The 15,139-nt window shown below is 38.6% G+C and overlaps 1 protein-coding gene across 1 annotated transcript in view; it reads left to right on the forward strand.

Annotated features, from left to right (window-relative positions):
• The window catches only part of LOC121089667 (potassium voltage-gated channel subfamily KQT member 1-like), a 511,237-nt gene that overhangs the window by 39,243 nt on the left and 456,855 nt on the right, over positions 1-15,139 (forward strand). The window contains exons 3-5 of the mRNA XM_040597076.1: positions 7,346-7,472; positions 12,672-12,750; positions 14,934-15,030. Of these exons, the coding sequence (XP_040453010.1) occupies positions 7,346-7,472; positions 12,672-12,750; positions 14,934-15,030 (303 nt within the window). The remainder of the gene's footprint in view (positions 1-7,345; positions 7,473-12,671; positions 12,751-14,933; positions 15,031-15,139) is intronic.

The following is a 15,139-nucleotide window of genomic DNA, read 5'->3' on the forward strand; positions in this document are numbered from 1 at the left end:
GTATTCTGTGGCAAATTGAAAAGAGTGTCCTTTACCACTAACAAAACAGGAAGAGACTAATGTGAGTGTGAAGAACCTGATCTATACTGTTTCCTTACTCTGTGCTCCACTTCCTGGAAGATAATTCGAGTTGCACTGCTGCCTAAAGACCCTCTCCACTGGTACATTTGTCAATAGCGTGCCTCTGGCTGTGCCTCTGGAGTAGGTTCAGTGCCCCAGACAAAGGATGATGCTCTGTGTTTTTCCACACCTGTCCTGTGATCCTTCAATGGGTCATGGCAAATGTCCTGACAGTTTATGACAGCTGTTCTGTTCAAAGGATATGCCGCTTTGCTTTCCTTTGGTTTCCTCACAGGAGTTCAGAGAAGGGTTGTGGAGAAAAATGGAAGGCTGGCACTCAGAGCTAATTGCTATATAGAGTAGCCAAGATTATTTACTAGCTCTATTTTGACCAAGACTCATGTGACTTATTTTTTTGAGGTAATAATTTGTTCCTACTTGCTATTTTTTGTTTTGATGTAATTAGAGGAGCTAATCCCTGGCTCTCTGTTGATGCCAAAAAGCTTTCCAGGTTAATGACATCTGCTGAGAATCCTTCATCATGTTTTTTTTCCCTTCACTACCTGCAGAAGGGAAGAAGCACTGCTGGGAGCCTAAATAAAAGAAGTTTTGTGGGATCCTTGTGAGTATAATCCCATTTTGAAAGTAAGAGTTCTGGAAAGTTTCAGAAATCTGAAGAAAAATCACAAATTGAAATACAGATGGATGTAAATTGTCAGGAGAATATTTGGCATACCATTTAATTTGCAGATTTTTTTTGCAGATTTTTTCTGGTTCATGTTTTATCTGGAACAACTCTTCACCATCTTTTGTTGCCATTTCACTAAGAACAAGTATTTTTTCTGACTTCCCAGAAAATTGCTGGTTGTTTTCTTTCTTTTTTTTTTTTTTTTCTTTACCAGAAGGTAAATGTGAGGCAATAAATTTAAGTTTCTGAAAAGCGTTTATGTGTATAGGAGGAAAAGGAGGCAGGTTAGGCTTTTTTAAAGGTGAATTTAGTGAGGTGAAGCTTGATCTGCCTTGACAGCCCTGGAAATTGATGTCTTCTATCTTTCATTAAAATATACACAACAGTGTAAATTTCATAATCTTCCTTCCCCCCACCCACCCCCCTCCCCTGCCCCCCAAGGGACCACCTATAGAGCTGTGATGTTTCTCCAGTTTCCATGCTCTTTTGGTCTTTGGCCTGTCTGAAGCTGCCAACAAATGTGTTAATTGCTGTGGTGTTTGTAATATGGACACCTGTCCAGGACAAAATGAATGGAGATCAGTAATTAATTTCAGATTTATTGACGATGAGGTTCCTTCTTCCTCCTTCCTGTCAACAATATACTTTTCCTTTCCATAGACTATGCAACCTTATTGATTTCAGCAGGGTTTCCTGGACACAACCAAGATGGGTTCTTGTTGATGGCTGAAATAAAATCATAGATTCTGGAATTTTCCTAGAGAACAAAATACCCTCAGCCCAGATACGTTTAATTTCAGCTTTTAAAAGTCCCTTCAGGGGATCATGAAGGAATAACCTAAGCCTAAGAAAGTTCTGCTTCCTCAGCACTTATCTGCTTTTCTCCTTTCTATGCAATTTTCTTAACCTAACTGATCCAGTGATTTTAATATGTGGTTTCTGTAGAAATAATTCTTCCACTGCCATCAGTGCTGTCTGTTAAGACTGACATTGAATAAACTGCTACTGAGTGGCAGAAGCATGCTTTTGAGGTGGCTGGATGACATGTTTTTTGTTTTTTGTTTTTTGGTTTTTTTTCATTTGAATTGCTGTAGATATCTTCCTTTGTCAAAGGGTAAGTTGCTAACATTGTCAACAAAATCATATAAATATGCTTTCTAATTGTGTTTCGTCCTCTAAGACTGGGAGCACATGCATTTCTGAGGTGGAGCTTAGTGGAGCTCAGCCATTTTACATTTTAGCCTACAGATAAGGACATGGAACCATTTGCTTCATAAATGCTCTTTCAGTTCAAGCTTTAGTACTAGCTTTCTGTCAAACTGCAGAAATAAGTGCTCATGACTTCACAGGCTACTGCAAAAGTTCAGCACTATTACTCCAGCAGGTCTGCCAGGTCTATATAGACAGTGTTGTGCTTTGGTGGAAATAAGAGAACCTTAATAAGAGACTTGAAAAAAAATGATACTGAGTGATGATACCAGGAACCTGGTAAAAATGTAGACAATTTAATAAATGAGAGAACATTTTGCAAGAGTTCTAAAATGCAATAATTGTTTTCCTTTGAAGATTGTTCTTGAATTGTGCTTTGACTGTTATGTTTGAATAAATGTTTGCATTTAGATTTCAGACAGAGCACAAACTTAGAAATATTACTTGTGGAAGCTCTAGATAATGCATTGATTAAAGAAATCAAACTTGTGGAGATATTTTGCTGTGTATTTTCTTGTGCTTCTGCCTTGAAACTGTGCTGTAAACTTTCCTAGCTTTCTACTAATCCTTGGTTTTAGTCAGGCTGAAAATGCCATGAAAACAGACGAAGACTGTGCATATTTTCTTGGTTCTCATTCCAGGCAAAACAAGGAGGTAGAAGTGAATACAGAAATATTAATCTAACTTTGTTAAAAATCAAAACTGATGTGACATTTTACATATTAGAGTTTTTCTTATCTGCTTTTCAGCTTTGAAATACTTTGGTCTCTTTTCAACCACTCAGAATGTCAGTTTTGAAGACCTGTCAGTATTGTTATTCAGTGAAAATCGTGATTTAAGTGTGTTCATTCTTTGGGTGCTTTAGAATTCCCCAGGTGCAGATTGCAAGCATGTTTAAGTTAAAATACAAATATTTTCCAAAGCTGTAATTTATGTAGTAGGTGTTTGGTAACTCTGAGTTACTGGATACAGTTTGGGTTGGAACAAAGCCTAGAAGCTGTATTTTGGTTGTGCTAATATATTGCAATGGCAAAGGAAAACAAGGAAGGAGGGAACAAAGATTTCAACAAATCTGTCAGTGTTGTGATCTTTACTAATCTGTTTTCTTTAGAAGTATCTCAAAACATACTGATCCTTGGTTAGGCATGAATGCTTTACAATATAGTGCTATAGACGGAAGCAATATTAAAATATAGATCATTCATTTATTTGATTTCTGTGTAATTTGCTGAGGTGAATAGCTCTGTGCTGGCACGACGTGCAGTGGAATGCTCCAGCATGGTGTACAGGGGTGTCCTGAATGAGGGAAACCTCCAGGGGAGCTGATAGAGCTGCTAGGGATGCCCAGCTCACACCACAGCAGCTGACAGGACATGGTGTGGCTGAGACCCCCCTGAATAAAACCTCTGGGGAGCACTGGTGACCCACAAGGGCAAAGAGGGTGTGGGGTGAAAGTTTACATGCAAGAAGGGCACTGTGGCTCTGTCAGCTCAACCGGGGACAGTGGTATCCACTGGGCAGAAGGCCGTGTCCTCTCTAAACTCTGCAACCACCACAACTGACACAGCTGCCCAGCAGAGCTCTGGTTGGAACATGCTGCTGCCTAGATGCCAGGCTGAAGGGTGCCCAGTATGCAGACTGGACCTACTTCTTTGGGAAGTCACTGCTGGGGTTAAAGATAAGAAGAGAAAGCCTCCTGCCCTGGTATGGCCCTCAGATTATTATCCATTATTGAGTTTTCATGTAGGCAGAGATGAAGTTGCAGTAAAGAAGTCCAAAGACAATCAAGAGAGACTTCAGGGCCTTGGGGCAACTGGTTAAGGGATCAGAAGCACAGGTGATGTTCTCCTCTATCCTTCCAGCTGCAGGGAACGGTGAGGGAAGAAAAAGGAAGAGCCAGCAGATCAACACTTGGCTCTGAGCCTAGTGTCATTGGCAGAAATTTTGGTTTTTTTGATCATGGGTTGGCCTACACGACACCAGGCCTGCTGGCAACAGATGGGGTACACCTGTCTCAAATGGGGAAAAGGATCTTTGTGCAGGAGTTACCAGGGCTCATTGAAAGAGCTTTAAACTACAATTGAAGGGGAAAAGGGGTAAAACAGATGTGCTAGAGATAAACCTGGTCATGATATGCGGGTGTTTGAGGGGTGATGTGCTATCAAGGTCCTTCAGTCTGTTTTATGATGCGCTCAGTACACTGGAGCACATTTGAAATGTCTCCGTACTAACATGCAAAGCATAAGGGATATAAAAGAGGAGCTAGAAACTTTGGGCCAGTCCCAGAGCTATGACATCATTGGCATAAGTGAAACCTGGTGGGATGAGTCCTGTGACTGGGGTGCCACAATGGAGGTCATAGGTCTTCGGGAGGGGTAGGCAAGGCAGGCAAGGTGGGGTGGTGGTGCTGTAGGTAAGGGAGGGGTTGGATCGGATGACACTTGCTGTTGGTGTTGTCACAGTTGAGAGCCTCTGGGTAAGGAAGAAGGGGAAAGCAAATAAAGCAGAAGTCATTGTGGGAGTCTACTATCAACCACCCAGCCAGGACGATGACACCATGGTCATCATAAAAAATAAAATCAATCCTTATGGGTGATTTTAACTTCCCAGATGTTAACTGGAAATATTGTACAGTGGACACAAACAGGTCCAGGAGATTTTGGAAGCACGTTGAAGATAACTTCTTGGTGCAGGTAGCTGACTAGGAAAGGTACCTTCCTAGATTTGTTATTTATAAGCAGAGAGTGATTTGTGTGTGAAGTAGTGATTGATGGCTGTGTTAGTCACAGTAACTATGAAGCTGGTGAGTTTCAAAAGCTGGTGATAGAAAAATTGCCAGCATAAGTTTGATCCTGGATATGGGGAGAGCAGACTTCAGGCTGCTGAAGGAGCTAGTTAGTTAGTAAGGTATCCTGGAAAGCTGCTTTTGAAGGTATTGGGGTCCATGAATGCTGGTCACTTTTTAGAAGCCATCTCTTAAGAGTACAGAACAGGCAATTCCAAAGTGTTGGAAATCAAACAAGCAGGGCAGAAGACTAGCTTGGCTGAACAGGGATCTTCTAGAGCTTAGATGGAAAAGGAAATACAAGGACACTGGAAGCAGGGACAGGCAACACAGGAGGACTACAGAGATACTGTTAGCCACAGTAGGGACAACATTTGTGCAGCTGAAGCACGCTTAGAGTTCAAGCTGACCAGCACTGTGAAGAACAACAAAAAAGACTTTTAAAAATATGTTAATAGCAAAAGGAGAAGCAGAGATAGCATTGGGCTGTTGCTTGATGAGGTTGGTCACCTCACAAATAGGGATGCAGACAAAATGGAGACATTTAATGCCTTTTCCACCTGTCTTCAAGACCTGTGTTGAGCCATGGGAACCCTGGAGCCCTGTGTTGAAGACCATGGCTGGGTGGTGGCGTGGGGAAGATAAACTCCCAGCCAATGCTGAACTTCAAGACTTGCTGCTCCAGCTGGATGCACATAAATCTATGGAGCCTGATAGGGCTTATCCCAGGGTACTCAAAGAGCTGGCCAATGTCATTGCAGGACCTCTTTCCATTATTTTTCAATGCTCTTGGGAATCTGGAGATGTCCCAGTCGACTGAAAGCTGGTCGAATGTTGTCCCAGGATAAGAAGGAGGACCCTAGTAATTACAGGCCTGTCAGTCTCACTTCAGTGCCTAATGTAATTATGGAGAAGGTTATTCTAGGAGTTACTGAAAAACAGTTGAGAGACAACACAGTCATTGGTCATAGCCAGCACGGGTTCACAAGGGGAAATTCCTGCTTAACCAACTTAATTACCTCTTATGACAAACTCATTCAAAGTTGACCAAGGGAAGTCAGTAGGTGTGGTAGTTTTGGATTTTAGCAAAGCTTTTGATAGTCTTTCACAATATCCTTCTGGTAAACTGTCCAGCACACAGCTAGACAAATCCGTAATACGTCGGGTGAGCAATAGGCTGATGGGTTGGGCTGAAACAGTTATAGTAAATGGGATTACATCAGGCTGGCGGTCAGTCACCAGTGGGGTTCCCCAGGGTTCAGTTTTAGGGCCAGCGCTCTTAATGTTTTTCTAAATTATCTGGATACAGGAATCAAAGGTATATTAAGTTTGGCAATGATACTAAACTAGGAGGACCTGTGGACTCCCTTGAGGGTAGAGAGGCCTTACAGAGAGATCTGGATAGACTAGAGAGCTGGACAATCGTCAACTGTATGAAAATCAACAAAAGCAAGTGCTTTATTCACCACTTGGGACAGGGCAATCCTGGTTATACATACAAAATAGGGGATGAGCAGCTATTGAGTAGCCCTGTGGAAAGAGATCTGGGGGTTTTGGTTGATGGCAAATTAAATATGAGTTAATATGAGTTGGCCCTGGCAGCCAAAAGGGCCAACTGTGTCCTGGGCTGCATCAAGCACACCATAACTAGCTGCTTGAGGGAGGTGGTTGTCCCACTCTGCACTGCAATGGTGGAGCCCCAACGTGAGTGGTTTAGGACTCCTCAATATAAGGGCATAATACTATTGGAGTGTGTCCGGAGGAGAGCAACCAAGATGGTGAAAAGCATCAAGGGCAGGACTTACAAGGAGGGGCTGGGGTCATTTGTTTTATTCAGCTTGGAGAAGAGAAGGCTGAGGGATGACCTCATCACAGTCTACAACTTCCTCAAGAGGGGTAGTGGAGGGAGAGGTGCTGATCTCCTCTCTCTGGAGACCAGTGATGTGGCATGAGGAAATGGAATGAAGCTGCATCAGGGGAAGTTCAGATTGGACATTAGGAAAAGGTTCTTCACTGGGAGGTTGGTTGGTCACTGAAATGGGCTCCCCAGTAATACGATTGCATTTTAGGTAGTCCTGCAAGGAGCAGGGAGTTGGACTTGATGATCCTTATGGGTCCCTTCCAAACTGAGTAATTCTATAATTCTATTTGGAATATAAAAAAGTTGGTATTACACTTTTTGGTTTGATCTTTATAAATTCTGTTTCACAATCTAGAATTTTTTCATATGTTTGTTAGTTTTAGGAATAATATGCTTGTAGCCTCCCTTAATTTCTTCTTCTTTTTTTTTTTTTTTTTTCTAATTTTAAGTTTTGGAAAGAACCAAAAGAATATTGTGTTTTCCCCTATGATTTACTGATGTAATGGAGTTTAAACCACCCTTTTACTCATGCAAATCACATTCAGGAACACGTTATATCTCCCTTTTACATATGGGCTGGCATATGCATATAAAAAGTGAGCAGACTAGGCACAATGCTTTTTATAGCATCTTTCATCTCAACAAACTTATTTGTATTTGTCATAGGAATAAATTAGACGTGCAAACTGTAGTCTGTCTTTTAATGAAAAAAAATTAAATTTTGTCCTTTTAATTTTAATAGGAAATAGTTCTGGTTGTGTTTTTTGGTGCTGAGTATGTCGTCCGATTGTGGTCTGCAGGCTGCAGGAGTAAGTATGTTGGCTTCCAGGGAAGAATACGGTTTGCCAGAAAGCCCATATCAGTTATCGGTAAGATTTAAACTCTCTCTCTCTCTTTTTTTTTTTTTTTTCTTTAACTTTGCTTTTATCATCTGGTTTAAAGTAAAGATGTCAGTTACTGCAGACATCATATTGCAGTTCTGAGCTATGTCTATCACTCAAACACTTGTCTGCTTTGTGAACCTGTGCAATTATTTCTTCTTTTGAATTGCTAGAACTGAACATTTAAAATATGTCTGTGAGACACAGGCAGACATCAGCTTAAGAAAGGCAAAATGATAAAGTGAAGAAATCTTTATTAAACCTACTTGTGTAGTTGGATCAAGTTGGCAAGATTTTGAACACAAAATCCTTCCTTAGGTCTTCTTTAGTGAGCAAACACAAAGGTGAGTATAAATTGGGAAAAACATGGAAATGGGTTAAGTATAATTCTGGAAAAATACCCCTGGATATTACTAAAGCAGTTTTAGATGGTTTGAGGGACTATTGTGGGTAGCATCACTGGAGTAGAGAGTTTAAGGGGGGAGAGGTAACTAATAGAAACTGTGGGACAGTGAGGGATTAATAAAGGTGATGTTTGGACAAAACTGTAGCAGACCATAAAATCAGTGTTTCTGTTTTAAGCCTGTGATTTTATATAGATTCCAGCAGAGCTGTGAATTTTACATTACTCAGAGGTGAAAAAAGAATGAGTTCATGTTTTCTTAACCACCTGTGATTTTATGAAACCGTGCAAAAACTCAGGAAACAACATATTCTATTATACATCTAGATGTGGGTAGTGAGTAATGTGATGAGATACTGTACTCAGTTTTGGGTTATTGAGAAGGAAGTGTTTCATTACATACAAACAAATTCTTCAGCTCCTTCTAGAGCTGATCCTGTTTCATGATCTAACCATGAAGCCTTTTTTTAGTCTTCCAGTCATGTTCTTGACTTATCTTTCAATTAAAAAATGCTTCCTGGGAAGGTATATTAGAGTACACAGGTGCAGGAGAAAATGTGGAAGTCCCATTAAACTGTGATTTCAACTTGGTAGTGGTTCTATATACTGATATTGTGCATCTACCACAATGTGTTTGTATAGCCCTTGGAGAAGATAAAGTGTTTTTTGTTAAGAAAAGCTAAGAATGACTACATCTGGCTGTGCATTCACAGGTATCAGGACTGGTTTTACATTTTAAATTCCTGTAAGAATACAATGCATTTAAAGTCAAGATTTATTTTTAAACATCAATTGCAGATGGAACTGTGTCTACATTAAGCCAAATAGCTAAACTTGGGAAATACATCTGCTGTGAATGATAGAATCATACTGACTTATCCTATCATTTTCAAATCAATAAGAATAAAATATTTAAAGGATTACAATACAATAATTGAAGGATTACAACAGAATGTAAGAAATAATGTATTCATTTTACTTTTACATTAATATATTTTTTAAAATTTTATTTTAAAATCAGAAAATATCACTGAAATGTCTTTGACATCAGAGAGATTTCTTTCATGGGTTTTTGTCCATGCTGAAATTTGGATTAATTCTTAGAAAGTTTGGCTTGGGTAGGAATTTTGACGTTCTTTAATTTCTCCCATTCTCCTTCTTTTTTTTCCCCCTCTCTAATTGTAAATAAAAAATATTTTCATTCTTATTACAGGAAAGAGCTTTAGTATTCAAACTTAGTTATTACTTCTTTTATACACTTGTTTAATATTATTGCAGCCCATGCTGCATAAAACAGTATGTTAACTATTAGTTACTTCTATATATAAGTCACTTCTATGACTGAGGAAGGAAAACATTAACATAGAACGCACTGTTTCTTGAACGGTCTTTTAAAATTTTATCTAAAATGGAAAATGATGCAACTTCTCCACCTTGTAAATAATTTTTTTTTATTTTTTTATGTAGGTTTTCTAAAGTTAGCAGACAGTTCATGGTTGATGACATGTGAGAAAAGAACTTGTCAGGAGACATAATTGAACTCATTCCCAGCATACCAAGAATCCCTAGAAAAATTGCTTTGTCTCTCCATGCTTCTTCATTCCCTAGTTCACAGAATGAGCAGGTTTAAAGAGCATGGTCCTCATCTACTATGAGGATGAATTGTTTTTAATCAAAAAGCTGAGAATTGCATATTAGAAAGTAAATTTGTGAGAGCATTAGAAACAAGCCAGCAATTTGCTCAAAACAACTACTACTCAGGTAAGCTGCATTATAGGTGTTGCTATGCGCTATGCTGAAGTTTGTGCATAACTAAGTAATATTTCAGTGTCAAGCTGATATTATAGATAAAAATGGCAGCCATTTGGAATTTCTCAAGGATTCAGAACATAAGAGTAAGCCACGAGGACAGTGGACTAGCAGTGGACGAGGTTTTCAAAGCACATTCTAAATCACAGGGATTTATGTAGGTCTGTCATCTACATATGTAATGCACATTATATAGAAGATGCTGTCATTTTTGTCTCTCTACACCTCGTGTGTATATATAGACATATTTGCAAACATGTAAGTAGGTAGAATGGGAAGGATATCCACATGTTGCTGTTTATAAATTACTGAAATTGAATTTTTAAAATTGTCAAGTCTTCCCAACACTTTCTTTTTAAAAAACTAACATGAATATTAATGTAATGCTATTCTAAATACTATTTCTTATTAGAGTTGAAAAAGTTATTTAAACAAATGTCGGCTATTTGTCCTGGTATTTTCCATGCCAAGTCTCTGCTTCAGTTTGAGTCTTGTGGAGACATTTCATGCAAAATATTTAAGCTGTTCCTGAAAAAGGCAATTCTGACAATTTCTTATGGAGAAGCACTAGCACTTTCACACTTTGAAGCAGACACTTGAAACTTAATGAGAAAATAGCTTTTTTGACTGTCACTGTAAATCAGCTCCTAGGTGACAATAAGCCTCTGAACAATTGGTAGCTCATGTGTACTTAAAATGCCATGATAGAGAATGCTTTTATATTCTTCAAAGATTCAATTTGAAGTGAGCCTGCACAATTCAAATTTCAGTTTTCTGTGAGCAGTAGTGCTGGGACTGGAAGTGGAAAATCTGTTGATTTTGGTTTTATACATTTTTTCCTGAAACTGCCCAGGGCACGTGGAAAGGGAAAATACCAGACTCAAATGCTGAGGTGAAGTGGTGTCATAGGGGGAATGGAATGGGACATACAGGCTCAGTGAAATGACAGAAGGATGGATGTGATGTAAGAGTCTGGGAGAAGGTTGTATAAAGAGACTGACAAGCAAGCAGGAGGTTGAAGGAAAAAAAAAGGGAAAAAAGTAGGGGACAAAAATACATGGGATTGAAAGGGGGCAAGGTAAGGGCAGAAGAAGTGTAAAATAGGACCAGTATGTTTGAACCAGTCAGCTGGGATTAGTATGAGAAGCCTAAAGATTAGAAACTGGCATGAAAACTAGGAACAGAGAAGAAGCAGAGACAGAACAACAGATTGTTTTTTTGAAAAAATGAAATATCTCTACCATGTAGAACACACTTTCAAAAAAGTAGGAAGTACAAATGAAGAAACTATGTTACTACCTGATTGAAACTCACTTCAGAAGTGTCAGTTTTGTCCTCCTTCATTGCTGGTCAGCAGATGGGTATGTATATGTATGTCTGATAATTTAGTAAGGACGTTGGTGCATTTGCTGAAGAGTGAAGATCTGTATTATGATACAATGGGAAGAAAAACCTCCCTAAATTCTGAGAGTTTACAAACGTATGTTCACAATGTACATTATAAAGGAACGGCATAAAAAATTGGAAGATCAGGTACTCAAAATTTAAGAGTATCCTAAAACGGAAGCTCTTTCTGTAGCCTGAACTTATCCCTCCCTATATGTATTTTCATCTTCATAAATGTACAATTATTGTACTACAGTCTTTAAACTGACTGAATGCTCTCCCTTGGGGAGGAACCCTGCTTTTACAGCAAGTATCAGACTGGGACTGGAAATTAATCCAAGTGAGAGTGAAGGATACTGTTGGTTGTAGAACTGCTGCAACATTTGCTGCAGCAACTACATGGTTGCGAATGAAGCAGAACGTTTAAAGGAGAGGGGTAAAAAGAGTCACTCTTGTGGAAGGCAACTGTTGTTCCCTCTGATGTTGGATTCTATCCTGCATCTTGCCTAGGAATCACATGGAAAATGTGGCAGTCATTTAAATCAGTTTTCACAAGTGTACCTCATTTTCTGGATGTCCAAATGAAAACTTTGAAGTTAGATTACAAAGGTTCTGAGCTCTCACAGCTGCAAGAGAAGTCACCAGGCACTGGTTTTTTGGAAGTGCTATATAATGTTAAGTGCTCTGAAGAGTAAAGTGCTGCCTGTTTAAAACTGGCAAGGCAAATTTACAAAAAACTTTTCCTCATTCTGTCTACATTTGCTACCCATTTATAATACTATCCTTTATTTTCTGGTTAGAATTTGAAAGTGAAGCATTGAGACGCTCTGAAGAGAATTACCACAGAAATGCCCATGAGGAAATCAGAAAAATATCTTCTCAGAATAATGTTAGAATAGGGTTCAATAATTCAAAGCAATAGACCTGTTCACTGAACTAGGATAAGAGAAAATAAGGGATGCTGGCACTATGAGCAAAATCCATTATTTGCATTGTATAATGCTGGAACTGTGTAAACTGTGAAGCTGTGGGAAGAAAATTGGAACTCTGGAAACAATTATTTTTTCAGACAATTAAAGACTGTATCACAAAGTAAACCAACAACTCCGATTCTTTTTAGGTAACTTTGTTATGACAGTTCCCTAAACTTTGAAAGCTTGGCTTTACAGCTGTGGTACAATTTTTAAACTGTGTATGTGTGTATATATGGATATGATACTTGAATTTATGCATTTCATTGTTGATTGAAGAAAACCTTTACTTTCCTGCTTAAATCAAGAGCCTTAAGCCAAGATGTGGATTCATTTCTAGGGTATGCATATGCCTTTGCTTTTGTTGTTTTTGTGTTTAAAGCTGCCTGATCTGTCAGGAACTTTAAAATTTCCATTATTAAATTAATCATGGAAGAAACTGTAGTCATTGTTTTTTTGATGTGAAACTATTACATTAACTTCCTCCCCACCAAATTTCAGCTAGCTTCATTTCTTGTTTTAAACTGCTTTCCTCAGTCTGTATTTGTTGTGTGTTGCAATGTTGAGAACTAACATTTAATGCATTCTTTATCCTGTTTCTTTTTTCCCCCCAAACAGATCTAATTGTGGTAGTAGCTTCAATTATTGTTCTGAGCATAGGATCTAATGGACAGGTGTTTGCCACCTCTGCAATAAGGTATGTTCTTCCAGTGACTGTAGCTCTTCGCAACCACAGAATTTATTAGATGTATATCTAATTTCCCAGTTTCTGAAGTATATGTAATTTTCCTAATATAGGAAAAGTTATTTTATTGAAACACTGGACAGTGGAAGACTGTGTTATTGTGCATGATCACTGGTTGGGAAACAAGAGTGTAGAAGCAAGGCATATGAAAAATAGTGGGAATGCTGAAGCTGCTGAAGCCATGAGGAAAAAAATAAACATTATGTCCTATATAAAACATCAAACAGGTCTCTTTCTGAGACAATAGAGCATTACAGAACATCAGTTTATTTAAGAAGTAATCCAGACAGCACTTAACTTGGTACTTTTTGAGTATGAGTAATTACTTTGTTTAAAGAGTAATTATGCTTTGGTGGATTTGTTTGGCACAAGTAACTCATAACATACATGAACCAGAAACATTTGATGTCTACAGTGTTTGTTCAGCTTGCATCAAATACTGCAAGCTTATTTTGGAAGTAAAGTGGGTAAATAGAAGAAAGGCATGATAAGCAGAGTAGGTGTACTTCCCACTCGTTCTAACTAAACTTGCAAGATGTGTTACGTGTTCTATTACAAGCCTCTGGTTTCCAATGCAGTCTAATCACTGGGAAGAGAGAATGTACAATACTTTCTAAAATGTCTAGCTGTGTAGATAAACAGTAGAGGGAACTACAATTATAAAGTATTTTAAAGATAACTATTACCCTGGAAGATTAATCATTACATGATGATAAAGACTCACAGAGGCAGCATGAATATGATTTATAAGTTCATCTAGTAGGAGAGCGGGGTGAATGTGAAAATTCCAAAGATGTTGTTTAATTTAACTAGAAGTGTAGGAAGGACTTTAATGAAAATGCCTGCTGCGTGTTTATATGTGAACCCAGGTGGCTTTGTCTCAGTGCAACCTTTCCTGGTGTTAATTATACAGTCACTGTCCTACAACTCAGAATGCTTTCTGCCAGAGAAACTGAACCCACATCTCTGCAGTGCTGTTATGGCCCCATTGAAAAACCATCTGGGTCAGGCAAGTCTTATTCCCATCAGGTTTCCTTAGAGCTCTGATGTGAGTGGCTGGTTTTGAATTATGAAGGAATGAATCTCATATCCTTGCCTTTGCTTTTAAGGTGAAATGTTATGGTCCTCTTCGGACCTCCCTTAAATTCCAGCAATCCCAGAAAACATGGGTACATGCGTGTCAGGTTGTTTTCTTGTAGAACAAAGTTGCAAGCTCCAGACCCACTAGGTATGACAAGTTGACATTTTGATCACTGCAGCAACCAGTGAGACTGAAACCTAGTTCACAGAGTGAACTACAGAGTTCATAGCAGAATCTGATAGCTTTCTGTCCTTACTGTTATGAGTTCACTACATTGGTAAAAATGGTCTTTCCAACCAATTTCTTTTCTCTTTTCAGAGGAAATGTGTTGTGCATATCCAGAGGCTGCATATCTGGATTTTCTTGTTCACTATCTTGATTTTTAAAACTGCTAGCCTATAACATGCATGCAGCACTTGGCAGTAACATAGCTGTAACCATCTCTTATACAACAGAGATGGGAAAATCGAGAACTGCCATTAGGTCAAGGCATTGAGAGGTGTGTCTAATAATTGTACAGGGGAGCTACATGTAGATCTCTCCTCCCCTGACATAAGTGACCAATGAGCTATTGCATTACATAAGTTTATTGGTGCTTATGTATTTAGTAGTCTTACAATTCTTCTTAGACTCATGTTCTAATTAAGAGGTTTTAAGTGGATATTTTAAAGTTTCCAGCTAATTAAAATTATTATTCCAATGAGATACAGTGTTCATATACCCAGTCACTGAAGTTATGAGAATCATAGTCAAGTAAAATAGGCAAGTTTCTTCTGAGCTGAAAACAAGTATTTTAGACATTTTGGGTTTGTTTTTCTTTTAACTAATGGTTGTGCTAGTCAAAACTTCTGCTGTATTTGAATATAATGAAATGTGATCTAAACATACTGACTACTGAGATGCCTCCAGCCTAAGATGTAACAACCCTAGCCTGGGGCAATGCTATCACAGTTCTTTAATACGTCAGATGTTAGTGAATAGAGTCAACTATGTATAGATAAAGCAGTATTGTTCTCAATCATTAGTTTTATTTAATGTCCTATTTTTCTCACAGGGGGATCCGGTTTCTCCAGATACTTCGCATGCTTCATGTGGATCGACAGGGTGGCACCTGGCGACTATTAGGATCAGTTGTTTTCATACATCGTCAGGTACTAGACCTTAAAATCCCCAGCACGTTGTTTACTTTAGTATATTCTTTTCATGGACTTCAAATCATAGTCTGATTTAGATGAACAGTTACTGTTGCAGAAGAAAAAC

This window comes from Falco naumanni, chromosome 5 (assembly GCF_017639655.2).
Source record: "Falco naumanni isolate bFalNau1 chromosome 5, bFalNau1.pat, whole genome shotgun sequence".
NCBI classification, from domain to species: domain Eukaryota; kingdom Metazoa; phylum Chordata; class Aves; order Falconiformes; family Falconidae; genus Falco; species Falco naumanni.